This window comes from Calidris pugnax, unplaced genomic scaffold (genome assembly GCF_001431845.1).
Source record: "Calidris pugnax isolate Ruff unplaced genomic scaffold, ASM143184v1 scaffold98, whole genome shotgun sequence".
Lineage (NCBI taxonomy): Eukaryota > Metazoa > Chordata > Aves > Charadriiformes > Scolopacidae > Calidris > Calidris pugnax.
Window position 1 is genome coordinate 314,869 of NW_015090829.1, and position 26,080 is coordinate 340,948.

General features: G+C 49.9%; 1 protein-coding gene across 3 annotated transcripts in view; it reads left to right on the forward strand.

Annotated features, from left to right (window-relative positions):
• Window positions 1-26,080, forward strand: part of PAK6 (p21 protein (Cdc42/Rac)-activated kinase 6) — a 40,645-nt gene that overhangs the window by 3,519 nt on the left and 11,046 nt on the right. For 2 of the 3 annotated variants that reach the window (XM_014940721.1, XM_014940722.1), the window contains exons 2-6: window positions 8,392-8,717; window positions 9,104-9,225; window positions 9,841-9,905; window positions 19,557-19,765; window positions 23,986-24,594. In XM_014940721.1, coding sequence (XP_014796207.1) covers window positions 19,562-19,765; window positions 23,986-24,594 — 813 coding nt within the window. In that variant the 5' untranslated portion in view covers window positions 8,392-8,717; window positions 9,104-9,225; window positions 9,841-9,905; window positions 19,557-19,561. Of the gene's footprint in view, window positions 1-8,164; window positions 8,274-8,391; window positions 8,718-9,103; window positions 9,226-9,840; window positions 9,906-19,556; window positions 19,766-23,985; window positions 24,595-26,080 lie in introns of those variants that run through there. The other variant, XM_014940723.1, reaches the window with a different exon arrangement.

Genomic DNA, 26,080 nt, shown 5'->3' on the forward strand with positions numbered 1-26,080 from the left:
GGGCTCCTGCTCTGCTCTGGCAAACCAGGGCAGCTCCTGCTGCTCAGCCACTGTGTTTTCAGGGAATTAAAAATAAGTATTTCAGGCCCAGAGTCAGGACAAGCGAGCCATGTGTCGCGCATCTGGAAGCAAGAGAGAACGTTAAACCATCTTTTGCTTCCTGATTTCCCTCCCACCCCTCATTTCTAATCGTGAAATCATTGCAGAGCTCCTTCTGCGTTCCTCAAGCTGTGATGCCCATTCTGGTGAGGTGGTTAAATAGCGTAAACTCATTAACCATTCTCAACTGAGTAATACGCAGTGACATAACATAATTTCTTTTCCATAGCTGTCTTGCATAATGCTGCACTTCAGTTCTTGTTAGTCTTTCCATTTCATCCTTTTCATTTCTATGACGTCCATCTGTTTACCAGACAAGGTTTAGAAAAAAAAAATGGAAGAAAAAAATAATAATCCCAGAAAACAAAAAGAAAAAACCACACAAGTGAGTGTGAAGGGGATTTAACAAAGAACAGAGGTGTTGGGACACTGGAATGAGAACTGCTCTTGCCCCAGGCAGGTGGGTGAGAGAAGGTCCTGGATACCTGGGGACTAGAAAAGCAGGTAGTAGAACAGTTTTCTCTTTATTTTCTTCCTCCTTTCCTCCCCCCTTGCCACAAACCAGAAAAAGAACCCAACCAACCACCTCCCCCTCCAAAAAAACCAACCCCAACCACCCTGGAAGAGCTGGCATTCTGGCTGTCAGGAAGCTGTCTTGATTACAGAGGCAATTACTGCTGTAGTTGGTTATTGGTCACGACATTTCCTAAAAAAATTAAATAATTCTCTAACAAGAATTCATGTTCCTCTGGACTTGCTTAAAGTCTAACAAGGAATTGCACTGCTTCAGCCAAAGAGGCTTTGGAAACAGCTGAGTGATGGGTTTTTTCTCCTGCAGGTTGGCAAGGGGAAGGGAGAAGGCCTTAGAAATCTCCGAGATGCTCAGGTTGCCATTTGCAGGAGACAAGCACAGCCAGAAAAAGCCAAGTTTAGTCAAAGGAAAGAGTAAGGTGATAGTGATTTGTGGTAGATAGGGAAGGTAATTTGTATTCTGCTCTGAAGAATTGGGGTGTAGCCAAAGTACAGCTCTGAGCAGTGTCACTTCTGGTGGGACCCAGCTGAGGTCCTGCAGGGCCAGGTGTCCTGCAGGTGTGGAGATACTTGAAACACCACTGTATAGAAAAGATGTTGTGGTTCTTAAAATGAAACATGCCGTTTCAGACCGGAAAACAAACATCCCTGTCAGTTTCTGCAGAGACAAGTGTCTCTATGAGCTGTTAACCTGACGGCTCTGAGCTCAATGGCTCTTCCCCTGGGAATCTGGTTAAATTGGACTGTCTGTAGTGTCAGTGGTATCTCAGCGATGGCCTTCTGGTTCTCTGCCTCTCCTCTCTCCAATGCCTTAGAAATGACTATATTTCATTTCGTTTTTCTTGTACTCTTGCCTTTTTCACCGAGATGGTAACTGTCATAGACCTCACTTGCTAATCTCTTCTAAATGTGATCGTATTCCTCTTGCTGTGTCCAGAACATGGCACTAAATGGGCTGTGGAGCCTTGGTTGTGTTGCTGAAAGAGTGAGGATCAACCACTGCCCTCCCTGGTGGTTTTTTCTCACTGGTGTCAACTGTTGAGTCTTCTCTCAAAGCTGTGACTTCTCAAGGTGGATCTGGGGCTGAGGGTCTATCCCAGCAGAGCTGAAGAGCTGTGGTGAGACAGGGAGAACTGGAATTCTTTCCTTAATCTGGACCAGGAACAGAGGGGTTAATGTGTCTAGTGGCCAGAAGGCACTACACAGAGCTTAAAATAACCAAGATCAGGATAATTTGGCTTTAAAAACCATCTGGGGTTTGATTCAGTGCTCATTAAAATTCATAGTAGCCTTATGATTGGCTTCTGGAAGAATTAAGCAGGGTGTTACACTTCTAATGAGTACTTTGGGCCTTGTCCAAGAAAGTACATAAATGCATACAATAATGTCAGAAATTAGCTTCTTTCCTGTAACATCCAGCTTAGAATAAGAATCTTTCTAGCACTTGTGGAAGCCAGTGGGAAAAAGAAAAAAAAAGCTCTTGGTTTCCACGGGAGGTTGGGTTGGATCTGAAGAGCAGATGTTGTGGCTGGCTCTGGAAGGAGGTCTCTCCAGGCAAGTCCTCCCTGAGCCCTTCGTGCTGCAGCAAGCCAAGCTGTCCAGTCTGGGTACACGCATAATTAATTTGCAGAAATCAGAGCTCCTGAGCGTGCGGTGAGAGGTGTGGAGACCCAGATTGCAAACCTGGATGCTGTTATGGAATATTTGGACCATAAAATGAAAAATGCGCACTGCTTTTCGTTCATGAGAAGCCTCAGTGTATGAAGCAACGTCACAAGTAGTTTAGATCGTGTACCACCTCATGAGCCATAGGTGATGTTGGGAAACAAGATGCTCCTTTTTGTGACTGAGGAAGCGTCCTGATTTCTGACACTTTATTATAAAATGTGCGCTGTTTGGTGTTAACGGGGAAGAAAATATGAATTCTGCTGCTTGCTCCCAAATCCGGAATTTGCAGAGCTCTTTGGGCTTTTATGTGCTCTTCCAAGTTCTAAATATGTTCTCCCTGAGCTTCTGCAGAAAAGCAGCCTGAGTGACGTAAAGCTGAGCCAGGAACTTATTTAAAGAGCATTGCCATTTATTTCTGTGTCATTTAAAGGCATGTGTTTAAAGCAGTCGCTTAGAACTTGGGGTCACCAAAATTATCTGGCTACTTCTGATTCGTGGTCTGTGATCACCTTCATGAAGGGTTATGGTTGGTCTTGTGCTGAGAGGCTATTTGTTGAAATCTCAAAGAATTTTCCAGATAAGTACCCAAATATTTCTGTAGGGAATCTTTGCTTAAGCGTTTGGGCACAACTGTTAGCCAGGCTTTCAGCTTTCATCAAAGTTCTGAAGAACAAAAGACCAAAATGCTTGTTTTGGGTCTTAACAAGCATTTGTTTTTAAAGGTCACATGTGGAAATGAACTAAGTTAATACTTTTTTAATTTGAATGCATTTCTCTGAATTCATTTATTTATAGAATTTATTTGGCGCTCCAGAGAGCATATGAACAAGAAATGTGGTTTTGAGTTAGTAGCTTGATGAATGATGATGAAGTAGAAGGTTAACAGAATTTTTTCACTTATTTTTATGATGCCATCTTCAGAACCTCTAGATCTGCACAACTGGAGACATACCATTTTATTTACAGCTTAAAAGGCTATGGCTTGTGTCGCTTCTTTCTGAACATCTTTAATTATTAATACTATTAGTCAGACACTGGAGAGTTCCTTTAATTTTATACATATATCTCAGGGGGTTAGTTTTTGGTGTTACCTTGGAGAGGATTCTGGTTCCTCTTTCCTCTGTTGTAGCGGTTAGTGCACAAGACGTCACAGCTAACGTGTTTCTCTACACTATAGAAATAAATCTCTTAAGTGGTGATTATAACCATTTAATCCTTTGCAACCCATCCTGGGGGCTCCGGCGCGTTCCCAGCTCATGGAGATGAGGGAAACGGAGGGTACAGGATTAGGATGGGGCTTGTTTTGGTGGCAGAACAAGAAGGCCCAGTTCCCGCCTCGCGGGTTGGTGGCTTCTGGGTTGTGGTGGCATGACTGCAGGGCTGAGCTGCTGAACCAACCCGAGTTTAAAAAGAAATTAAATATTAATTTAAAAAAAAAAAAAAAACAAAACCGGGTTTAACCCTTCATCTGCTCATATTCCAATAGAAAGCAGAAGTGTTTTGATGCAGGTAGTTGTATTGGTGAGCGGCGTGGTGTGGTCCACAGGGGGATGCCCAGTTACACCATCACAGCTCGGGGTAATAAAAGCACGAAGGAGTGGAGTGAAGGCAGCGGCGTGACACGGCCAGAGGAACACAAATGCCTGGTCCAACCACAGCATCTGCAGGGGGGTGAGGTAAATTCCTGATGCCAGGGAGGGCAGTCATTCCCAGGCTCCACGAGGCAGCGAGTGGGAAGGAGCCTCCTCTGCCGCTCGGAGCCACGTGGCTGCCGTGCGACAAGCACAAGCTCCAGCCCTCAAATTATTCCGGGCTCTTGAGAGTTGGGTTTGAACGTACCCAGAGGTAGAGAGTGACTAATAACAGCAAATGGTGTTAGACTTTTGCTACCGTTATTTTAGCCACCAGGAATTCTCTGGATTCTGGTTAATGCTTTTGCAACAGGGGACTGACCTAGTTATTCTGCGCAGGAGCTGGAGTCTGTTCCTCTGCTCTCAGCCGGGGATTTCAATCTGCATTTCTATGGCATCTTTAAAGGATGGCAGCATGCTTGAAAAAACAAGAGATTAAGCTGCCTCTGTTCTGGTTCTGCGGGAGAGAAGCATCCTCATGGTCATTGTACCAGGGTGCAGAACCACCTTCCCAAGGTGACCCGGCCGAGCTGGGGAGCAGGGGGGCTGTCCTGACCTTCTGCACCGTGGTGGGGCCTGTCGCCCCAGATCCTGTGGGAAGCAGCAGCAAGAGCTTTTGCAGAGGGTGGCACAGACTTGTCTGGCGGAACATGACGTTACTTCTGTTATAACCTAATACCTCTGTGAATTTTTGCAAGAAGAAGGTCTGGAAGAAGCGCGAGGTGGCTGCGATCCAAGCTCTATTGATACTATCTGCAGGGAACGTCTCCCAAGCCACAGGAATTTCACCAGTAGCAAAACAGCGTGTGCTGCGTTCAGGTTGATCCCCTTGAGCTTCAGGTTCAACTTCTCTTCACTGGGAGTTAGCATTTTTAAAGAGAGTCTGCTGTTTTCTTACTGTCTTTAAGCTTGATCTGCTTTCTTGCCGATGTGCTTGGCTCGCGCTGCTCCTCTTCTCAGGGGGGTAGAACTTGTAGGTCCCCGTGTTCCTGTGCTTCACTCCACCATCAGAGCTGCCTGGACCAGGAGAGCCCAGCTGGGATTCTGCCCTGGTGCCCATCAGAGCCTGAAGCAGCAGAGATTCTCTTCTTTCATGTGACCCAGTGTGCCCTGTACTTGGGTTATGGTGAAGAGGGGCTCCAAGCACCACCAGAGCACGGGGACGTGTCCTCGTCTCTAGCAGCGTGTGATGCTCTGGAGAGGTGATGAACTTGCTAAACCAAAGTCCAGTTCTTCAACTCTGCTTTTTTTTTTTGGGGGGGGGGGGGGGATGTTTGGAATTGGGCCCAAAAATGGAAGCTGGATGAGACACTGAACCTTGGAGACACTTGGAAGCATGCTGGGTGAGCTCATGCAGAGGGAGCGCAGACAGGGCTTTGTCCTGCTGGGATCTCCAGGACACCACCTTGATAACGTCAGCGATGCAGAGCAAGCAGGAGAACCCTAGCATTAGAGCAAGCAATCCAGGTAGTGCTCTCCTGAAATGTTCTGCCCACCTCTGGCTGCAATAGCCCTGGGGAAAGGTAGCTAAAATGCAAGCCCTTATTTAAAGCGAAACTGGCTCTGGATGCTCCCTCCTTATCTCCCGTCCTGCCTGATGTCAGGTGCTGATTGTGAGACCTGCAGACTCCATTCCTATCTGCTGCTTCCTCCCACCAGTCCATGCTGATGCTTTGTGAATTTGCAACACACCCTTTCTCCCAGTGACCCTTTTGTCCCAATTGTCGGAATATTTTTCCGCTTCCCTGGCCAGCTTGCTCTGGATTTCCAGAGCCGTGGAAGAGAAGAGGGACCCCACTTCTTGACGGAAGCGCGTTTGTGCCTCCCAGCAAACCCCAGCTCGGAGGAGCCCTGGTAGAAGGTTTAGCTCTGAACCACAGCCCAGCTCCAGGGGTGGAACAGGCTTAGTTCTTACTGGGATTTCCTGAGTGCAGCAGATTTACGGTGCCTTGGGATTGGGCTTCTCCTGGAAGCTGTGTTGAAGCAGGTGCCCAAGTACTTTTCTGCTGGCTTGAGGCAGAAGAAAGACATCGTATATGGTAGAGTTGGCCTTGATGTCTCTAACGTATATTTTTTTTTAAGGTCATAAGTGCCCAGTCATGCCTGTTGGCATGGTAAAATGTTGAAAAGGCTTTTTCTCTCACCAAATTCTGTTCCAGGAGAGATGAAATGGGCTTAAATGGAATCTATTGCAGCCACAGGTCGGGCTGGGAGGAACTGGTGCTCTCCCGACGCGGTGACGTGGAGGGGCAGGGTGAGGAAAGAGGCGAGATCAGCAGTTTGGATGTGAGATCTGTCAGGCTTTGTGTCTGGGGAGGGGACACGGAGCGGGGGCTGCCCTTTGCTGGGCAGATCCCTTGGGCATTGGGGTGATGTGCCCTGCAGCACCTCTGGCTCGCTGGGGGACCAGGGCAGAGAGGCCCTGAATGAGCAACGTGGAGCACGGCAGCCGTAGGAGGAGTGGGGTGTGGATGCGTGTGTTTATATAAACGTGTGAGTATAATTATTTATATTATCTTGTGCAACTCTCTAGGTAAGAAAGGAGCAGTGGGCAGGAAAAGAGCAGCGAGATGTTTAATAAAGGGACAATTGCTAAAGGGGAAAATGAAAAGATGCATCGCTTTTACTGGGAAATTTTTCTTCAAAGTGCTAGGACCAGGCTGGTGAATAGACAGACTGGAAAGTGTCCTAATTTTTCATTAAGGTTGTAGGCAGCGGAGGTTCACACCAACTCAAAGCAGCCTTGGTTTCATCTAAGCTTGTGTCTTGACAAGTAAAATCAGGCTCTTCTGTTTCTAAAGAACTGGCGTCTTGTTCTAGAAGGCTGTCTTAGCATGTAAGGCCATGAAGTATAATCGTTATGCAAATCTGAAGGCAGTTCCAAGCCTGGGTGACTCCTTGTAGAATATAAATGACGTTTCCCTGTGGTGCTCCCAAAGCTGTGGACGACTCCTCGCTGACGGGCACGTCGGCAAAGCGCAGACGCAACGGGTGAGGGTGAGGGTTTGTGCTCGCCCTGCGTTCCCTCCATGCCTGGCAGGATGATGCTGTTTCCTCATCTCTGATCCTGCCCCACGCTCTTCTGCCTCCCAAACCCCCGTCTTCTGGAGAAAGAATCCCCCTCTCTCGATTGTGGTTTGTTGTTCACTGTTATTAACGTGAACTTGCCTTTTTTTCGGTTTCGCCTGCGTACGGGGTCTGTCCTGTAGGAGATGAGAGAGAAGGGAACCTGCTGAACTTTATTTCCCATCCCCTGGGGACGCTGCTGGGAGGTAACAGGCAGGAAACCTCCGTCTCTTTGCAGGCTCCGGCAGGCAAGGACCTGCTGCGCGATGGAGAAGCGGTGACGGGGCTTTCGGGAAGCAGGGAATGAGGGTTCTCAACCTCAGAGCACCAGCTGCAACGTTCCCTTTACGTTCACGATACGAACCCCAGTCCTGTTCCTTCTCTGTATTGTTCTTGTGTATCTTGTGTGTTCCAGCCGGGTCTGCAGCTCTGGGTGTTGTACAAAGACACCACAGCCCCCTGAGGGGGGTGAGTAGGTAGGAAGGAAATGGGGACTGTGGCTAAAAGGTCACTTTTAGGGCTGGCTCACCTCTGCTGGACAAGCCACTCCAGACTGTCATCATTTCTGCCGGATGATTATTTGTACCGTGTTATTCGTATATTTACTTTAAGGGCAATTCAACAAAACCAATGTTAAAAAAACAAAAATTAAAATAAATCACAGGGGTGAATTTTTAAGGCTTTTATCTCTGCTCTTTGGACCTAAAAATATCTGAGGGTTAAGCCAGCATTGTTAGTGGTGGGGAGAGGCCAGGAATCCTCTTTATTTGCAGAGGAGAGGGGGCAGCTGATGGGTCTGTGACATGGACCCTGACCTGTAACCCCCAAAGTGTCCCCCAACGATGTCCCCTTCCACCTCTGCCCACCCGCTCCGTGCTGAGCAGCGGTGGGGCCGGTGTCCCGCCGAACACGGATGTCCCATGGAAGTGTCCTGGTTTCCAGCAGCGGGTGCTCCCCGTGGGTGGCACGGCGTGGCAGGATTGTGGGGTGACGTGGGGCGTCCCAGCGGGCAGCACTGACTCATGCCCAGCGACAGGCGACGGAGCACAAGCGCCAGGTCACGCGCTGCTTGTCTGCAATGCAAATAAATAGGTGAATTCTTCTCCAGCCAGCCCGACCCGAGCTTTCCTGCCGGGAATAGCAAGGAAATCGGTGGCAGGTCCTGAAATCTGCAGCCAGGCGGAGATGTCGGGATGCGTTAGGAACTGCAGCAGCTCCAGGCCCCCGGGCTGTGGAGCAGAGAGAGAAGAGCTGACGAGCGAGTCGGCGCTTTAATAGGTCAGCAGTGAAGTGGGGGGGTACGATGGGTGGAGGGGAGTGGGAGATGATCTCCCCAAGGGTCTTGCCTGAGACCCAGGTGCCACTCTGAGCTCCTCCTCTCTCCCATCCCCTCCAGGGACCGACAGGAGACGAGGGCTGGAGAAGGCGAGATGGTCTCCAGCGGCTCTGCTGCCGGCGTGTGTCCTTCTCCCGGGAACCGGAATCTGAGGCTTCTCCGTGCCCAGCGCCGCCGTGTCCCGTCGGCCACCACACCCTGAGATCACACCCGGCCGCTCGGGAGAACCGGGCACTGTACAAACACGTCGGACTCGCCTCCACCCCTTCCTCTGCTCCCGCTCTCTCCTGCCGGCTGTCTCTCCCGGCCTCCCCAACCTGCCACGGCCCAGCGTCCCCACAGCGTCCCCACCTTGCCCCCGCTGACGGAGCCATGAGGAGTCCGGGGTAAGCTCCTTCCCCAGGGTCTGGGGGTTGGCGTTGGGCTCCCTTGGTTGCTTTAAACCTGTCCTACTGGCCACCGTTTGTTCCCTCTGTTTGCAGAGGACTAGGTTTGTCAGTTCAAACTACCATCCTCTCCTCTCCGCTCCCCAGGGGCTGCCGTGGCTTAACCCCTTCCCTCCGGAGCCCAGCCTTGGCACGGCCGAGACCCAGCGTGATCATCACACGTGTGTTGGCGGTGCCAGCCAAGGGCAGAGCCGGAGGGGAATGGGTTTTGGGAGGGGGGGTGGGTCATGCAATTTTTTTCCTCTCAAGGGATGGTTGTGGAAGGGAAGAAAAACCGGGAGCTGGATTCCTTTGGGAAGGAGTTCACTTTGTCCTTACTCCTATAGCCCAGCAACACCCTCCTCCAATCGGCTTCGCTGCATGACAGCGGGAGAGGTTCCCTCCAGACCCTTCTTTCTCCTCTCGCTTGGAATTGTCCTCCCCCGGCGTCGTTGCAGCAGGACTGCCGGTAAGATCTGGTGGTTTTTTTGCTTTCCAGTGTCTTTTAGGTGGGTGGGTAAGGGTATGGGTCTGGGGTCTGGAGGTTTAACCTATTGACACCCACAGTGATGGGGAATGTGGAGAGGAAGAGGCATTGTTGAATCTTGCTGGGTGAAACACTGGGGTGAAGAAGGGGTTAAAAGTTACTCTGGATGATGCTTGAGAAATCGGACAGCGTGTCAGGAACATGCACGCTCATTGCCTTTACGGGAGACATGGCACTATCTCCTCTGAAGCCTCTCCCATCTGCAGGACCCTCACCATAGGGTGTGAAGAGGTCCATGGTGTCCCCTCCCGTCCGTGTTCCTGCCCTTCTGGCAGCTCTGGTGGCCGGGATCCGTCCCACACACCTCCCGAAACTCCAGAGTGGTGCTCGTGTGCGTATGGACGCGGGAGAGTATTTTGGTGATCTGAAAGCTGGCTGATCTCCTCCCATTCCAGCCACAACCTACAATTCTATTGGGCACTTGTGCTTCTTCATTTCTGCCCGGTGGTGACTAACGTGTGCGCCGGGCGCTCACAGCCGCGGGACGCAGCCCTGTCCATTAATGTTTGCTGATGCATTTGCTTTCTTCTTTGCCAGGACATTAATGCCTTGATGTATTTTGGGACAGAGTACTGAAAAGCCAGAAGAGAGGTTTGTGGCTGGTGAGTGTGGGCTCTCGGGTGAGGCCGGGGTTTGTGCGTAGGGCAAGAGCTATTTGCTGAGTCTTCCTCTGCTTTTCTGAATTTTGGGCTTGGGTAAAGCCTGAGTTGGCTGAGCCCCTACCCAGGGAAAGAAACGCTGCTGCATGGCATGTTCTCCAGCCCTGTCCCGCTGAACAATCTCATTCTTGGTGATGTGATGAAGCTGTAGATCCATTTTATTATCCTACACTGCCTTGGCGTGTGCATCCTGTGCGCTAAGTGTGAGCAATGGCTGGTGTGTCTGGCAGCAAAGCTGATCAAACAGGGGAAGGAGCTCTCAGTAAATAGTTTGCTGGATTAGTAACTGCGCTCCCAGATGGACAGCCTGTTCCCTCTGCAGATGGGTGTGAGTGTGTGTGTACCTGGAAAGAATATCCTGGGTCCTGCTGCCAAGGCTTGCAAAAGTGAGGAGAAACGTAGCTCTTGCTTAGTGACAACATGGTTTTCATTCCCAAGGAGAAGCGCTGTAATAGTTTGGCTGTCCTGCCTCCTATCAGAAAAGAAAAGAGGGCTTTTCTACTTCTCTAATGTGCTTAGGGAAATGGGGTAAATATTTCATGCAAATTGCTTAAACCAGCTTGGAGTAGCCTACTCCTGCTGCAGGTGAGAACTCGGGCAGGTTCTGAGCTCTGCACAGCACATCGTGTGTGCTGGAGGTACCAGGGGAGGTACCATGCTGCAGGTCCAGCACGTTCGGAGCTGCACCTCGGTTCTGTCTGCATGCAGGACATCATGTGGAGTCAACAAGAGCAGCCAAAGGCTGGCCAGTGTGTTGTGGAGAAGGTACAGCAACCCTCCAGAGTTTGCCAAGGGGGGCTCTGGACTTGGGGACCACTTTTCTTCTCTGTTGTACTAACCCTGCTCCTGCACCAGGCTCCTTGGCTTCTACAAGGCTACAAGGCTGGGGCCGTGGGGTACGGGATTGGGACGTGGCTGATACAGGTTTTTAAGGACTCTCTCAGTGTGGTTTCTGCAGTTGCAGGAGGATTACCGTGTGCCTTGAGGACTGACGCACTGAGATTTGGTCATTAGTGACAATATTGGTGTTTTGAGACTGATCTGCCTTTTGTCTGGCGTGAGAGCAATGTGAATGTAGGGTTACTGTACACTGAAAGGTCAAGTCTATTGCCCTCAAAAACCCCCCCAGGAAATGACATTCACCTGAGGGCTGAGCCATTTTAACTTGTAGTGTTAGTAATTAGATTATTTTGTAATTAATTGATGAGCAGAGCGTGGCTGTAGACAGTAAGAGTTATTTATCTTTACTTGTGTTAGGAGGGCACCTCAGGTTTTAACACACGGAGCTCTCTGTGGATGTTCCCACTCCTGGTGTGTGTTTCCCCTTTGCAGACAGAGCAGAGTAACTGCTGCTCCCGAGGAGAAGACTTTGGTGTGGTTTCAGTCGCTGTGTCGGTGTTGGCAGTGGTGAGCAGGAGGGCACTGAGACCCAGACGGGTTGTGGGGTTAAACTTCCTCCGTTTTCTTTGTGTTTTGGGGCACCCTGGTGTTTCCCATCGTTGATCCCATGGGGATAAGGGGAGCGAGCTGCCCTGCAGGCTGTGGGCAACAGTTCTGCTGCCTGGCACAAAAGGACATAATTGCCAAGAGGCTGAGTGTGAGCCGGCCATATGCCCAGGTGGCCAAGAAAGCCAATGGCATCCTGGCTTGTATGAGAAATAGTGTGACCAGCAGAAGCAGGGAGATGATTGTCCCCTTGTGCTCAGCACTGGGGAGGCCACACCTGGAGTGTTGTGTCCAGTTTTGGGCACCTCAATCCAATGGAGACGTGGAGGTGCTGGAACGGGTGCAGAGGAGGGCAACGGAGCTGGTGAAGGGCCTGGAGAATAAATCTTATGAAGAGTGATTGAAGGAGCTGGGACTGTTTAGTGTGAGGAAGAGGAGGCTGAGGGGAGACCTCATCACTCTCTACAACTACTTGAAAGGACACTGTAGAGAGGTTGGTGCTGGTCTCTTCTCACGGGTCATTAGCGATAGAACAGGAGAGAACGGCTTCAAGCTCCAACAGGGGAGGTTTAGAGTGGCCATTAGGAAACAATTCTTCACAGAAAGACTGGTCAGAGACTGGAACAGGCTGGAATAAGGAGATGGTTGAGTCCCCATCCCTGAATGTGTTTAGGAGTCATTTAGATGTGGTGTTGGGGGATATGGTGTAGGGGAGAACTTTGTGGAGGAGGGCTGATGGTTGAACTCGATGATCCCAAGGGTCTTTTCCAACCTGAACGATTCTATGATTCAATGAAATATATATGTATCTTGCTTTGGGAGAACGTGATGATCAGAAATAGGATTGTTTGGAAGGAAGCTTAACTCTTGTATCTTCATACAAGTGAGTGGGAGCCTCTGGGCATTCACCGTGGTGTCTCTGGCAGCCCCTTGTCCTCTCCCTGGAGCGAGGAGCGTGATGCAGGACGTGTGGGATCACCAGTGTCTTTGCTGGGCCAGATCCCCTGGCCAGAAATGTGCCACGCTCACCGTGTGTGACTCCTGGGCTCCTGCTTTGGGCTTCCCTACAGTAAAGTCCGTGTTGTGCTTGTTTGCAGCACGGGGCTGCCCTTCCCCTCTCGGAATGCTCCGGCTCTGCCGTCTGTGGTGTGACGTGACGTGGAGGGGCACAGCCCCCGGGACGGGACACCCCCTGTTTGAAGCAGCCTGTTTTGTTCCCCAGATGCAGCCGAGTGCCTTGGCTCCTCCGTCTGCCACGTGGCCCGGCGTGCCAGATGTGGCCCGGCGTGCCAGATGTGGCCCCTTGCACTTGTCCCGACGTAACCTCCTCTCTGGTATGTGAGATGTTGCTGTTTCTGGGAATTCTCGGAGACAGAACCTTACGTTCTGATCTCGGGAGTGTTTTTACGCTCGTTTTGAATGGATGTGTCACACAAGGGGAGGTGGGTGAAGCCCCATGTCCTGCCCTGTCTTGAAACTCTTTGTTATTCTGGATTAACAGCAAAACACAGCAGCTTGTTGTTAACCCTGCTGCACCCTTGGTGGCAAAATAATGTCAGTAAAACAGTGTGAAACGACGTGGTTACTCTTTGGACACGGGGCGAGGAAGTGTGTGTGTGTGTGTGTGTGTGTGAGGCAGGCGTCAGGGATGCAGCACTTCGTGGCTTTGGATCTCCAGAGCAGGATTGAGGGTTTAAAAAGTGGGGAAAAAGGGTCATAGTCGTTACAGTGGCTTCTGTGGCAGCCGGAGACCTGCAGCATCTCTGGCTCGTGGTGCTGCCGTGGTACGTGCCAGCTGCAGCCCCTCGCCACCCAAACCCCCTCGGGAAAGGGCTGATCTTGTGATGGGGGTGGTGGGTGGTGGGTGTGATGTCTGTTTGAGCGGCTGGTGTCTGTCCTGGTGCCGGGACCTCCCTGCTGCTCCCGGGATCCCACCCGTGGGCAGAGCCTGCCCCGGCTCCCGCCGGCCACGTCTTCTCCCCACGGACGCCGGGGTGTGTTGGGTCCGGATCTGGCCTTGATATGAAGTATAAAAGCAGCCAGGAGACACAGCTGGAAGCTCTTTCTTTCAGGTTTGCTAATCTAGAAATAGCTGGGAAGGAACCCAGCTAGTCATTTTATTTTTTTTTTTTCCCTGTCTCGTCTGCAAATGAGGATAATAATTCCTTTTCCTTACCTTCTGCCTGTCTAGATCAAACCCCTGTAGGGTGGGGCCTGACTTCAGAGACCGGCACAATGGGACAGTGGCTTTAACTGGGACTTCCAGGGGACTGTAAATAATGGAAAACTTTATTATTTGTCAAGAGGGAAAGTGCATGAGCATTTGGGACGTGCCTGTACTGGTTGCGCAAAGTTCAAGAAGTCTTTTCTTTGCAAGTCCCAGAATGAATTTGGGCTGGTATAGCTAAAACACACCTAAAAGTATGTCACTGCAGTGTCCAAAACAAGCTTCACAAATAGGCGTTCACCGCGTTTCAGGTTTTAATCCTAATTTATGAGCAAGGAAATGGAGCGGGGAAGAAAGAGGCAGCGCCGCAGCCTTTAGACCCTGTTCAGTGGAGACACAGCAAAAAATGTCAGGCAGTTGTGTTCTTTTTCTCATTTGTCAAAACTAAACCCACCAATATAACAAATATGGTTCTCCCTAAGCTTATTTCTAATGTAATATTAATCTGTGCACTCGTGTGTGCCTTTGGGCAGGATTGAGGGCATTGCATGGGTTTGCTGTGCTGTCAGTTCACTCCGACGTGTGGCTTTGCCACTGGGGGCTGGTGAGGGGGAGAGGGGTGGAAGGAAAGGACTTGAACCAGGGGAAGTGACAGCGCAGCAAGAGAATGGCCACTCCTCCTTCAGGAGGGAAAAAAAAGTACCTTAAACCAGTATTTCTAAAACTAGAATTGCAGAGAAAGGTGGAAGGTGTCAGTGCAACAAGGCTCTGCGCTCTTGGACCCCATTTCAGATTTCAGACCGTTTTCCTTCCTTGCCCCCTCTCGCCCACCCTCTTGTTGTCATTTCTCTGGGTGAAGTCACATTTAGATTTGTGAGCTCCTCAGGGGAGTGACCTGTCATTTTTCTTTGTCTGCAAAACGCTGTGAACGTTTCTGGCTTGTTATAAATAACAATCGTGGCTGGAATCTCGGGAGGGCAGATGTCAGGATTTTAGGTGGTGGGGAATGCAGTGAGAAACCAGTGTGCACACTGAGACATGCGTGTGCATCGACACATGTATGAACACATGCATATGTGCACACAAGGTGCATTGATCATGGCCTGTTTGACTCGCACTGCGTTTGAGATGTATTCCGTGACGGCGACCTGCACGGCAGAGTATGGAAATGTGTTTTTCCTTTTAATTGGTGGCTTCTTTGGCATCTTCTTCATCTTCCTACTCCAAACTCCATCTGCATATTGCCGTTCCTCAGGTCCTGTAGGAAGAGTTCTCCTCCTCCTCCTCCTCCCCGCTCCTCTTGGCGGAGTTTGCCCGAGGGAGGGCTCGGAAATCCCGGGAATCGCTGCCCTCGGCCCGGGGACCCGCCGGTCTCTCTCCTCGGGGCGGCAGGAACGGGGGGAGCAGTGCGAGGAGCCCCGGGTTGGGGTGCTGCGGGGCCGGGGGGGGAAGGAGAGAGCTTATTTACCCCCCCGAGCTGGAGGAGCGGGGCTGGGGTCGCCCCCCCGGGGCATCCACCGCCCCCCCAGCCGGAGCCCGGCTCCCGAGGTGCGGGCGGGCGGCGGAACCACGGCGCATCCTCGCTGCTTCAGAGCGACCAGCAATTCCCCGTAGCGTTTATCTACTTCATTTATTGATTTATTCTTTCCCATGGGGCTGATCCCTTCCCCTGCCCCGCTCCCCATCTCCCAACCATCCCTCCTCCCCTCCCGAACCTCTCATCCCCCCCCTCTCCCTTCCAGCCTTCATCTTCCCACCCCTTCCTCCCATCCCAGCCTGACCCCTCCTTCCCAGCTCATCCCTCCCCAGCTCCGGACCCGCTGCTGCCCGGGGATTTTTGTTTTTTTTTTCCCCCTCCTGCTCCCTGGCAGATGTTCCAGCTGCTGGAAGCGCAGCGGCTGGGAGCGGATCTCTCTGGAGTTGCAGGATCTACCCCTGGTTTCCCAGGCAGCAGGAAGGGATCGCTGAGGGAATCTCAACCTCCGACTGCTTTTGTCTCCTGGTAGTGACTTTTATTCTTTCTGTTTGTGACATTTCTGGCAGCACGGCTGTCAGCGCTGAATGAGAGACTAAAGCCTAGCAGGTTATTATAAAATCAGTGTCACAGTATTTGTGGTGTTATATTAAAGGGGTGCTGTCTGGGTTTAAATACAGGTTTGGCTTGATTTACAAAATCTTATATGCGTAAAATATTCTTATGAATTTCTTAGTGAATTAGAAAAGGCCTGTTTTGTGTTTTTTATTTAAACGTTCTTTAGCTGGGTATTGGAAATACAAGTAAATAGCTCTCGGATGAGAACCACAAAGCGAAAGGAGACGGGTTAAATACAGACCTTCTCGATGAAATGCAAAGTCTACACAGATTATTACGATCCATTGGATTTCAAATAACTATTTTTAGTGTATGCATTTCATTTGATGTTAACGCAGTGTAGCTTTAAACCACCTGTCTGCTCTGGCAATGTCTTTATCATCAAAGATTGATGCTGACCACGTAAAGCAAATGTCAGTGGGTACCTGGGGACGTGTTGTATTTGGAGTTGATTACATTCTGTGGGTTTTAAGATGTCTATTGTAAACCAATAAGGCAGATGCAGGCCGTGTCAGTTCATCACCCTAAAATTGACCATGAACTTGGTAGAAGCTTCTTTCTGGGCTTAGGAATCGTGCTTTTGTGTATAGACTCCAAGTGGAGTCCAGGTGTTGATTGACAGGTGAAGTGATTGAATTTAAAGATGCAAATACTGTCTTTATGCTTGTGCAAACTGACCTGCTGGCACACAGACGCTGCTCTGTTTGGGGCCAAAATATCACCCCAGCTTAAAAAACATCTATTTTGAAGTAGTTTAGAGTCATTCTTATGGGGAGATGATTGAAACGTTCAGGAAGCAATTGCTACTGCAAGTGCTAATGGTTGTGGTGTTTGAAATACCACATTTTACAGGACCCCTTGCCCCCTGGAACAGTTAAAGAGCAAACTTGAGAGACACAGAATATCTTCTCGTTATGGAGATGAGATGGGGAATGAGGCTGTGAGAGCAGGAGCAGGGGAAGGAAGGATTCTGGTTAAAATACTAACGTCTCTCTGTGGAAATGCCCCTGTTCTGGTGGCTGGAGTACCTGTCAGGAGTGACGTTTGGTCAAGGATTCAGAGCTCAAGCACTTTTTATAATACTACAGATCTACTTTTGCCTTCCTGGGAGGCTGTGGAAGCTCCTCAGTAGCACCAGCTGTTGGTTTGAGTAGCACTAACACCAGGAGCTATTAGAATATCTTTCCAGCATTGTCTGCACCTTTTTTTTTTCTCCCTTAAAGACTTGCCCTGTGACTTTAGTGTTGATTATTGGTTAATACGTGGTTAATAGGCAGCCCCTGAGGGGCCTCAGTGATGAATCACCATGTTTGAGCAGTTGCGATGCAGACCTGGAGCACAGACACTCTCCATTAAGTGTTTGAGCAGACCTGGAGCACAGACACTCTCCATTAAGATGTATTTGGGTTTTCATTGGAACACTTTCTAAGCAAAGGATTATTCTGGCTGCTCTTCCAGGCAGGGCAGTTGCTTCCAGCCTCTTCTGTAAGTGTGTTTGCAGTTGCCCAGCCTTTTGATTTCTCTCTCAAAGGTAAGGTTGTTTCTGGACGTGGACAGTATTGCGATGGGCGCTGGCAGCGTGTGAGGTCTCTATTTCATCAAGGATGGATGGCACGGTCGGGGGTTTAGATGGTGTAAAAGTCCTTCTGCGACAGAAATACAAACACTTCCCGTCCCAGTGGCTACAGGATCATGGTAACCAGATTTTGAGCAAGTGTGTCTGTTTTTTCAGGGTCTCAGTCTGGCACTAGGGACCAAAGTTGTTGTTGACCTGGATCACTTTGCTCCCTAAACAAGTTCTAAGTGGAACAACCTTGAAGATGTTTGACATAAATGTCACTGTGGGGAAGAAGCATGAGGTGTGCTGGTTTTTGAGATCAGTGTCCTCTAGAAGTGTGTTATCTTGGTGTGTGATCTGTGTCTCTGACCCTTGTAAATGTTCGTTCAGCACAAGTAGTTGGAAGCTGAGGTCCTGTGCAGGGGACGTGTGGCCACTATGAGGTTGAAGATTAGGTGGCAAAATTCCTCTACCTGATGTCAAGGTAGAGGTGGCCTTCATGGCTTTAAGCAGTATCAGTGAGAGGCAAATGCTGATATTAAAGTTTTCAGTGGGAAGGAAAGAGCATATAATTTTATTTTTTTTCCACTGGTGGATATCAATTGCTTTAGAGAAACCTGTACAGTTTTTTCCTGAGCTAGAGAGCTTTAAGATTGAACGACCTAAAATATTTTGCCACTGGGTCTCTGTTTTGTCTCATCTCTCTTAGGGCTCTCATTGTGCTGTTCATCCTCTGCATTGAGAGGAAGCATCTTGGAGAGGAGATGATGGGCTCTGGAGCACACCAGTTCCATTGCCTCCACACAACAGTGACCTGCCCATTAAACACATTCCTCCAACAGCAAACAGGAAAATGTGACTTGGAATACTTCTAACTTTAAAGCCACCAAACCAGTCAATAAATCATAGAGCAACTTGGGGGAGAAGGGCCCTCGAGATCTGTTGTCCAACCCCCTGCTCTAAGCGGGGTCTGCTCTGAGGGTCAGACCAGGCTGCTCGGGGCTTTGTCTTCAAGAGCAAACTCACTCTTGAAAATCTCTGAGGATGGAGACTGGGCAGCCTCTCTGGGCAACCTGCTCCAATCCTGGCCACAAAAAGGTTTTTCCTTCTTTCCAGTCATGACCTCTCTTGTTCCGATTCATGCTGATCTTCTCGCTGACTCCCACCACTCTCCGCTGTGAAAGCCTGGCCCTCCATAGAAAAGCTCCCTACCTCTGAGCTCTTTCTTCATGGAAAGAGTAACTTCCCCCTCACCCCATCTTCCCTTTCTGTCTTTTGCGAAGAGGTTGTGTCCATGTGTTGCAGTGAGTCAAGTTTTCCCACCTCTGAGACTCCATGTGGAGCTTCGGTTCTTCCTTTTCTTTCATATCTTCCCACTTTCAAAGAGGTCTAAAACTTTTGGCTTTCTTTTTATCTACATCATATTGTGGTGGTGGGATTTTTTTTTTGGGTTTTTTTTTTTTTTTGAGGGGGGCTATAAAGTCTAATTTCAGCCTTGGAACATCTCTCCAGTTTGGGTATATTTAAGCGTTAGCTGGTTTTGGCTTGTTGCAATTGTGATGGCTGTTCACACAAACTGTCTCTCTCAGCCCCCAAGGGAAAGGAATCTTAGTTTTTAATTTTAGCTCCTTCAGCTACCTGCTGACAGTTTGATTTCCACCTACCACCTCCTCTCTCTCTCCCAAACTCTCTGTCTAAGCTAGAAAAACTCAGATCCAAAATCAGCCTTGGGCAGCTCTGTCTTCTTTAATTGGGAATCAAATGTGTATTTATTAGTTGGGGTAACCAGTGAGAAGACAACCCGAGCCCTCTTCATAACCACCCTTCGATCCAGGTTTATAGTGGAATCAGCAGTACTTTCAGTGGCTGGACAATCAGCCGAATGACTCCAAAGCCATTCACCCTCGGTGCAAGCCTGTAAAATACAAATAGGTATCTCTTACATGTATTTAAAACATTTATATTGGGCAATATGAATTTGTAGAAATAAAGGAAGCCGAGTGGTAGGAGATCAGCTGTAGATGGAGCAGGTGTGTGGTTCTTCTCTGGAACAGGGGGTCTGTGGGCTAAAAGAGCATTGAAATGGTCCCTGGAAATGCTGGCTCAGCCCCCGACCTGCTGGGTGGTCCTGAGCAAGCCATTGTGCTCTTCTCCTCTCTGGTTCCTGGGCTGTAACAGCAGACGATCAACTCTGTTGATAAAATGCTTGTCGCTGGAGAATGTTCTTAATACAATGTAATTAACTAATATAATTGATACGTGATATTAGTGATTGGGTTTATCAGACCTAGACATGCAGGAGCACTGACGGCGTTGTCTTCTCTGGTTCAGGCATCATGTTCCGCAAGAAGAAGAAGAAACGCCCGGAGATCTCGGCCCCGCAGAACTTTGAGCACCGTGTCCACACTTCATTTGACCCAAAGGAGGGCAAATTTGTGGGCCTGCCGCCTCAATGGCAGAACATTCTGGACACCCTGAGGCGCCCCAAGCCAGTGGTAGACCCTTCAAGGATCACCAGGATGCAGCTCCAGCCTATGAAGGTAAGAGAGGAAGACTGCTCTTCCCTGTCCCTGGGGCTTTGCTGTTCCTTGGGGAATGTTTCTGTTGCCCCACACGTAATTAAATAAGGCTAAGGGTGGGATGTGTAGGGAGTTGAGTGGATAGCAGGGTCTGGGCTTTTAGAACACTGTCTCTTTCTGCGGCAAGAGTAACCTCATGAGAAACAAGGACAGTAGTGTCACCGTTGAGATACCCAGCTGGCTGCTGGCACTACAAGAAGGACCTGTGAAGGCTCCTGGTGTAGCTGACGGGGCTGGGATGTGCTCGGCTGTTGTACAGGGAAGCAAAGAGGAGAATTCCTGGAGAGACCTGTTTTAGTGAGTTTGTTGTTCTTGTGGGTGAGTGACTTTGGCTGGGGATGAAGCTGCCGGGAGAGGAGAGAGTGGTCCATGGGTGGCCGGGTGGACAGGAGACAATGGGGAGCAGGACTGCAGCAGAGTTTAGGCTAAAAGAGTTTATAATGCAGCACTTCAACAGAAAGTGGGATGTGATAAACAGGAGAATGTCCTCAAAGCAAGTCCTTTGGTCGGGAGAAGCAAGTTAGTGGCCCTTGTAGGCAGGAGAGTTGGGAGGGCTGCTGGCTGGGAGGGTGTCGTGACAATGGCACCTGGAGATGGTGTGGTCCTGGGGGACTGCGGGGACCTGCTGTGTGGAGAGAGGCAGATTCTCCATGACCCCTTGGAAAAAGGAATGAAAGACAGTGACAGAATTACTGTGTTTAAAGTCTTGCTAGCTTGTGGGAAGTTTTTGTTCCCAGGTTAAAAAAATCCCTAAACCCTACAGGGGCCTAAAAACTGGAAGGTAAGTGGTAAAATAGAGACGTTACTGCTTGGATTTCAGGAGGGACATAAAAGCAAACGGTTGTCTGTCTGGTGAATATATTTAGCTTTTAGTGTACAGATGCTTTAAACGTGGGGACTAAATGGGGCTACATTTTAGAATAACGCAAGTATTAACACAAAATCAAACCTGCAGCTTAAATGGCACATCAGGGTCTTGGAGGAGAATGCTGGTTTAGAAAGGGAAAGCTTGCTCAGGAGGAGCAGGTAAAAGCAAAAGGGAGGAGGCATTGCCTTCTGTTTTATGGTGTCCCGAGCGTGCTTTGAGGTTCAGAATGTAGTAGGAGAGAGATAGGACCACAACCCAGAGAAGAGATAAAAATGTGTAATAAGAGACCAACTTGGTTAGATCAGGAGCTCTCTAATGAGCTTAAACTGCAGGAGGATTGCTTAGAAGGGTGGAAAGTAGGTCAAGTTATAAAGGGCAAATAGGAAAGAAATTTATGTAGGGACAGACCTGGAAGGCCAAGGCACAAATAGAGATGTTATTCTCAAAGAACATAAAGGGCACTGAGGAGACATCGTAAGTACAGTGAGGATGAAGGGAAGAATTTGTGCACTGCTCGTTGTGGAATAAAGTTAATAACAGACGACACTGTGAATTCTTAAATGTTTAATGATTATTCTTCAGTCTTTGTTGAAAAGGCTCCCCATGATCAGTGGACTGGCACAATTAACATGAGCATGAAGTGGTAAGAACGCAGGCTGGAGTAAGGAAAGAACATGAACAGAATGAGACTTCTTAGATAAGTTACATATTTTCAGGTTGGCTGGGCCTAATGAAATTCAAGGAATTGCAGATCAGTCAGAATAATTTCAATTCCCAGAAAGAGACTGGAACAAATAAGCAAGTAATCTATTTGCAGCCACTTCCTGGGAGATAGCTGGCAGCCAGCGTGGAATTATCAAGAGCAAATCATGTCAAGCAACACAATTTCCATCAATCACAGGGTATCGGGCTTTGGGTCGGGGGAAATGATGGCTCTCTGCTGTGTCTTGGCTTCAGTCGGGCTCTTGCAGTGTCCCTGTGGCATTCCCAGAGCAAACTGAGCAAGTTTTCTCAAGTATTCGGAAAAGTACACCCAAAAAAATAGCGTGAGGCGTCACTGTCAAAACAGAGATGTGCATGAAGAGATTGGAGTTTGTCCTGAGCCTGGTACTGGTTGGTACTTCCATGTACAGGTTATTAAACCTGTAGATGGTAGAAGCCAACAGGAGGTGCCAACCTTTAGGAAAACAAGGAGAGAATACCCAGCGGTCTTTAAAAACTAGGAAAAATCTTAAACTAAATACTTGGGTGTTTGCCCCAGTAAGTCCAAGTGCAAATTCTCTCTTAGACTGCATCATGGAATTGATTATTTCTGGTGAACTCCATTTGAACTAATTCCTGTTCAATGATGCCAATCAATAGTAAGTTGGGCTTTTTTAACTCTTAATTGGCCCTATTAGACTGAGCCCTTCTACACACAGTCCTGGGTTCAACTGTCATAGTTTTTCCTTTTTTCGATGTGTACTATGTGTAGCTTGTAAAAGGTCGCTTTTCTTTTTAAAATTATAGTTTCTAAATTTTGGTGAGTAAGGCATGGTCTTTGTAAGAACTCTCCATATACATTTGGCTCAAGTTTGGATGTTTCATTAATCTGATGCAGTCCTTAAGCACAGATGCAAAGTACAGCTGAGTGCCATCTTCTCTGTCCTCTGGGGACAGGACTGACTTAATGAGTGCAACTTCTCAAGGAGTGATTTCATCAAATTTTAGTAAGTTTTTAACTGGGAGGTGAGGTGAGCACTGGAGAAGAGAAGGCTCCGGGTAGACCTTAGAGTCCCTTCCAGTTCCTCAAGGGGCTCCAGGAAAGCTGGGGAGGGACTGTGGATCAGGGAGGGGAGCCCTAGGAGGAGGGGGAAGGGTTTGACACTGAAAGAGGGGAGATGGAGCTGAGATGTGGGAAGAACTTGTTTGGTGTGAGGGTGGTGAGAGCCTGGCCCAGGTTGGCCAGAGAAGCTGTGGCTGCCCCATCCCTGGAGGGGTTGGAAGGGGCTTGGAGCAACCTGGTGTGGTGGGAGGTGTCCCTGCCCAGGGCAGGGGGGTTGGAACTAGATGATCTTTAAGGTCTCTTCCAACCCAAATCGTTCTGTGATTCTATGAACTGGTGCTCTTAGTTGAGTGCGTTACTGAGATAAGCTGGTACGTCTGGTGTTTCTAAAGGATGAAATAGAGTGGACAGAGACTCCCTCTGCAGAGGAGGGCAATGAAGCTGGTGAAGGGCCTGACCCAGATGGTCCTTTCTTCACCTTTTTTGGCAAAACCTTCCAGTTCTGACTCTCATTCTCAGACGCTGAGCAAACTGGGTGCTCGTTTTGTGCACTGGGGGGGCATTCTGTGGGAATTACTGGAGCTGCTGTTTTGCACCAGCTAAATATTAGGCTCGGTGTAATTAATTCAGCATCTTTAGAAGATCCCTGGAGTTCAGTTAGCAAACAGGAGATTGCCACCACTCCAGGGAAGGATTTTCCTCGGGCACAGATTCATGAAAGTGTAGGAGTGATCCTGTGCTGTGAATTTCTGTGAAGAAATGAAACATTTTGTTTCCCAGCATTAAAAAAGCTACTGTAAGCTTTTCAGTTCCAGAATAAACAAGGCAGAGCACTACAAAATATACCGACAGCTTCAGATGTCTTACTTGCATGGTGCTGTTGCGTCTTTGGATGGAAGCCTCGTTCTTCACCGTTTGCTTACGGGGCAGTTGTGAGCTGTTGTGACCCTTTGTTCATCATTTTTAATTATAATGGCTTGGCAGAACCGAGGAGGGATGCGGTGTTGGAACAGTGTGGTCTTCACTGGGCAGGATTAAGATGCATTAGCAAAAACTGTAGAGGATCAGACTAAGGGAGGGCGATTGCGACAGGACGGGGAGCGGTACAGGGGAGAGGTGAACCCCGTATCGGAACAGCAGGGTGGTTCTTGCAGATGGAGTTTAGGGCCTGCTGTAACTTCTGGGAGGTCTTGCTGGGGCTCAGTTAGTGATGGAGTGTAGCACAATTTCAGCACAAGCGAGTCCCGAGTGCCAAAACCATCCTGGTTTTGCCATAATGTCCTTCAGGATGTGAGTGCAGCAGCAGAATTCCCTGTTCTGGCTGAAAGCTCTGCTGCCCCTGACAGAAGGACGGAACCCAAGGATTCCTTGGGCTTTTTCCTTCAGTAAAGGACGATGTAAAAAGGCAGAAAGAAACATTTCTCTCTTTTCCTAAATTCCCTGAGTACTCCTTGGCTCGACAGCCAAAATCCAACCTTTGTCAGGATAAACTGAGCCTTAATATTTCCAACTCTTAACTTTTTTTCCCCCCTTCCTGGTGTTTCCCAGACGGTGGTGAGGGGCAGCACGGTGGAAGTGGAAGGCTATATCTCCGGGCTGCTCAACGACATCCAGAAGCTTTCTGCCATCAGCTCGAACACCCTGAGGGGAAGGAGCCCCACCAGCAGGAGGAGAGCGCAGTCCCTGGGGCTCCTGGGGGAGGACAGACCCCCGGACATGTACCTCCAGAGCCCCGAGGCTGACTGGGCCGACCGGTACGGAAACTACCTCAATTGCAATGGTGGGACCAAGGTGACGCGGCGGCAGACGATGTGGCCGGATTACAAACCCCGTCTGGAAGGACAGTCCCACCCCAACGGTTTGGTGATGAAAGCTCAGTCCCTGGGGCCGTCGGAGTTCCAGGGCGCCGACGGGAGCTGCCTCCAGCGCGTCCCTGCCCTGACGCACGTGCCGGGGGAGAGCGAGAAGATGGGGAGAAAGGGCTCGGAAGAGTGTTGGCCTCAGCCCTGTCCCCTCCGACCAGCAAACCCCAGGCCAGCCGGGGAGGGCAGCCCCAGTGCCAAATCCAGGGAGAACAGCTTGAAGAGGCGGCTGCTCCGCAGCGTGTTCCCTTCCTCCAGCGGCTCGAACAAGTCAGGCCCTTCCCTCCAGATGAAGGTAATGGTTATTGGGTGTTGGGGAGCCAGTTCAACCTTGACTTGGCGGCTGCAGAGGTCCCTCGTGCAGCTGGACAGATGGAAGTGCAAACATCATGCAGCCATCTGTTACTGTTGTGGTTGATGCTGGAATCCACACGGTCCTGGACAGGGGAGACGAGGAGTCTGCCTCAGCCTCACGGAGATCGGTGCTGGGCACGGCTCGGGATGGCAGCCAGGTCTGCCGGAGAACGGCTCGTTAGCGGAGCTGTGATTGCGGGGGCGTAGGATGGGAGGGAGGGAGGGGACTTACTCATTTTTGCCCTTCTGTAGTAGTAAAGGCACAACAGAAATGCCGTTACACTGGCACAAATGTGCTTTTGCCATTTGGGAAATTGCCGTAATTTACATTAGTAATGTATCTTTTTGCCTCTGCAAAATAGAAGCACCTCATTGGTTGGGGCTGATTCTGCCAGGGCTGCTGCAATGGAGCATCGGCCCCCGCGGCGCTGCCAGTCGGGGACAGGACTGTCGGGGCTTGGTGGGGAGGGCACAGCTCAGGGCAACGTCTCCCCCGGGACCAGTCCGGGATGAGTGACTCGCTGCTGGGTAAACTGGGAGAAGAGCTCTGGTTCCCAACACTGGCGGTTGTTTCTCTCTGCTGTTCTTAGCAGCCTCCAGGGATTAAAACCTTCGTCTCCCGCGCAGACGGAGATGATGGTGTGTGATGGTGACGTGCAGTGAGTGCACAACTGCCGGTGGAATGGGAAGGGGATACAACTGGCTGACAGTGGGGAGGTGGGTGCCTTGACTGGCTGCCGATAGTCACCGTGGGGAGGTTGAGTGCTCTTTACTTTTCGTAGAATGATAGAATGGTTTGGGTTGGAAAGGACCTGGGCAGGGGTGCCTCTCACCAGACCAGGTTGCTCAACCTGGTGGTGGGGCTCAACCTGGTTGAGCCCCATTAAAGCCCCCTCCAGCCTGGCCTTGAACCCCTCCAGGGATGGGGCATCCATGACCTCCCTTGGCAAACTGTTCCAGTGTTTCACCACCCTCACTGTAAAGAATTTCTTTCTGGTATCCAATCTAAATCTCCCCTCTTCCAGTTTAAAACCGTTACCCCTTGTCCTGTCACTGCACTTCCTGACAAAGAGTCCCTCCCCAGCTCTCCTGTAGCTCCCTTCAGATATTGGGAGGCTGCTCTAAGGTCTCCCCAGAGCCTTCTCTCCTCCAGGCTGAACAACCCCAGCTCTCTCAGCTTGTCCTCACAGCAGAGGTGCTCCATCCCTCTGATCATCTTCATGGCCCTCCGCTGGACCTGTTCCAGCAGATCCATGTCCTTCCTGTGCCGAGGACTCCAGAGCTGGACACAGAGCTCCAGGTGGGGTCTCACGAGCACAGAGCAGAGGGGCAGAATCACCTCCCTGTCCCTGCTGGCCACGCTTCTCTTGATGCAGCCCAGGATGGGGTTGGCTTTCTGGGCTGCCAGTGCACACTGCTGGCTCATG